General features: G+C 68.1%; 1 protein-coding gene across 1 annotated transcript in view; it reads right to left on the minus strand.

Annotated features, from left to right (window-relative positions):
- Positions 1-2,697, minus strand: part of PTPN23 (protein tyrosine phosphatase non-receptor type 23) — a 12,545-nt gene that overhangs the window by 5,580 nt on the left and 4,268 nt on the right. Inside the window, 7 exon segments of the mRNA XM_031065271.1 lie at positions 108-291; positions 525-676; positions 757-911; positions 1,319-1,627; positions 2,000-2,145; positions 2,237-2,302; positions 2,431-2,583. Of these exon segments, the coding sequence (XP_030921131.1) occupies positions 108-291; positions 525-676; positions 757-911; positions 1,319-1,627; positions 2,000-2,145; positions 2,237-2,302; positions 2,431-2,583 (1,165 nt within the window).

The raw sequence follows: 2,697 nt of genomic DNA on the forward strand, positions 1-2,697 counted from the left end.
CGGCCCCCCGGGCCCCAGGAGCCCTCCCCGTGCCCACAGACCACCACCCACAGCTCCCAGGGCCCTTCTCCCCCCCAGGGGTCTCTGTGCCCCCTGCCTGTGCCCACCCACCTCTCCAGCAGCTGCTGCCGGTGTGCCTCGCTGGCCTGGCACGCGGCCCGTGCCCGCTCCAGCAGCTTGGCCGCCTTCCCCTCCAGGTCCGTGTAGAAATCCTTCCCCTCCTGGGACTTCTTCATCAGGTCCTCATAGGCCTCGTAGGAGGCCACCAGGGTCTGCACGGTCGTGTTCCACCTGGGACAGGGCACGGAGGGGCTCAGCAGGACGCAGTGCCAGGGTGAAGGTGGGCACCCAGCTCCAGGCACCTGTGGGACCCTCCGGTTCCCACGGGGATGGGCACAAGGACAGCACAAAGCCACCACAGCCCCAGCAGTGGGGCGGGACAGGAGAAGCAGGTGGTGGCCCCACACCTGTCCCAGGGGGGTGGGGGCTGTTCCTGGGCACTGAGACCCCCCCTCCCCACTCACTTGTGCTCCACCTCGGCCAGGGCCTTGCGCACGGCCGCGTATTTGACGTTGGCGTCGGTCAGGGCCTTGAGCACGTTCTCCTGGGCAGCCAAGTTCTGCTCCAGGTACACCTTGAGCTGGTCGTACTTCTTCAGCTGCTCCTCAAAGAGCTTCTGCGGGGACACGGGAGGGTCTGCGGGGCTGTGGGACAGAGCGGTCCCCGAGGGGGACACAGGGGTGTCCCCAGGCCCACCTTCATCTCGGAGCGGTCGGTGGTGACCAGCGAGGTGGTGATGTCGTCCTTCTGGATCATCTCCCGCAGCTGCTGCTCCAGGGACATCCGCTGGTCCCGCATCTCCTGCACCTTGGCCAGGATCCGCTTCAGGTTCTGCAGCACCTGTTTGTCGTCTGGGGGTGGGGCGGGGTCAGGGCGGGGCCGTCCCAGGAACCCCAGGAACCCGCGGGGTGGGATCTGCGGAGCCCGGCCTTGGCTGGGACAGCCTCTGTCCCCTCTGTCCCCAAACAGGACCCACTCTGCATGTTCCCTGCGGGCAAGTCCCCACCGTGCTGACCACGGATGGTGCCAGTGCCAGGTGACACATGGGGACATCCAGGGGGGCATGGAGAGGGACAGCCCTGCCTCCCCCAGCCCTGCCAGTCCCCTGGAGGAACAGAGGCGGTACAGCCCTGCCTCCCCCAACCCGGGGGGACACAAGGGGCACAGCCCTGCCTCCCCCAGCCCGGGGGGACACAAGGGGCACAGCCCTGCCTCCCCCAGCCCTTGGGGACACTCCCACCCCCAGGCCAGGACTCACCTTCGGAGAGCGTGGGGGTGGGCAGTGCAGCCCGCACCTGCTCCAGGGGGCCGCCGAGCAGGCGCAGGTTGCCCAGGTGCAGGTTCATGGCGCGGTGCAGCTCGGTGTTGGTGAAACTCGCCTTCTCGTGCAGCTCCAGGTACTTGGAGCACTCCTTGCTGACCTCGGCCAGCCCCGGGGGGGACGCGGGGGCCGGCGGGACCCTCCCCAGCAGCTCCTGCAGCTTGCGCTCCTGCGCCTCGTCCTCCTCCAGCAGGTCCCGGATCTCCTTCAGCGACGCCTCCACGTCGGTGAAGACCCCGGAGAGCACTGGGGGGCACGGGGGGTGGTGGGCATGGGGCCACCTCCTGCCTGCCCCAGGCCTGCAGCCAGGCACGGCCACGTAAAGCCGGCTGTGGGCGGCCAGAGGAGGGACACGGCAGCCCAGGCATTGGGGTGCTGGGCACCCCTGCCCTTGGGGTCATCCCCCCTCCCATCCCACAGGGAAAATGCTCTGGGATTCAGGAACTGATGCCAGTACAGAACCAGCCATCGGTGGGAACATTCCCAACACCTTGGGAAGGATGCTGGCCCCAGGCCCCAAGCCCCAGGCAGAGAGCAGTGCCAGCCCCCAGCAGGGAGCAGTGCCAGCCCCAGCCCGGGGCAGTGCCAGCCCCCAGGGAGCAGTGCCAGCCCCCTCACCCTGCATGGACTGGACGAGGTTGCGCACGGTGTCGGGGCGCACGCTGAGCGCGGCGCATTTCTCCATCAGCACGGGCGGGATGTGGTTGTACATGTCCAGGTTGTCCACGGTCTCAGGGTCCAGCTGCATGGAGTCCATGAACTGGCTGTGGGACACAGAGGGGCCCCTGAGGGGTGGCAGAGTCCCCGCTCCAGGGGCTCCCCCCGTGGGGCAGAAGGGCCGGGCCCCTCACGTACTCCAGCACTTCGTTCTTGGCTTCGATCTTGGCCATCACGTCCCGCAGCAGCTTGGCCTTCTCCTCGCTGGGACAGCACAGAACAGGACAGCCCATGAGTGCAGGGAAACAGCCAGCAGGCTCACAGCCCCAGCTCCAGCCCATGCTGCTGTGGCTGGAGCCCAGGCACAACCGTGCAGGCTGAGCAGGACACACCTGTACAGGGATGAGGCCTCGTGGGCAGCCATGGGCACCAGCTTGGCAAAGATGTCAGGGCCGGTGACCGCGGGGTCCGTGGGGTTCACGGGCAGAGCCTTCACCAGGGGGGCACCTGAGGGACACAGCCAGGCTGGGACAGCTCCTGAAGGGCTGCTCCCCTCAATCCCAGCAGGTCCCTGTCCCCAGGGCTGCTCCCCTCAATCCCAGCAGGTCCCTGTCCCCAGGGCTGCTCCCCTCAATCCTAGCAGGGCCCTGTGCCCAGAG

The sequence above is a fragment of the Geospiza fortis genome, unplaced genomic scaffold (assembly GCF_000277835.1).
Source record: "Geospiza fortis unplaced genomic scaffold, GeoFor_1.0 scaffold1215, whole genome shotgun sequence".
Taxonomy (NCBI): domain Eukaryota; kingdom Metazoa; phylum Chordata; class Aves; order Passeriformes; family Thraupidae; genus Geospiza; species Geospiza fortis.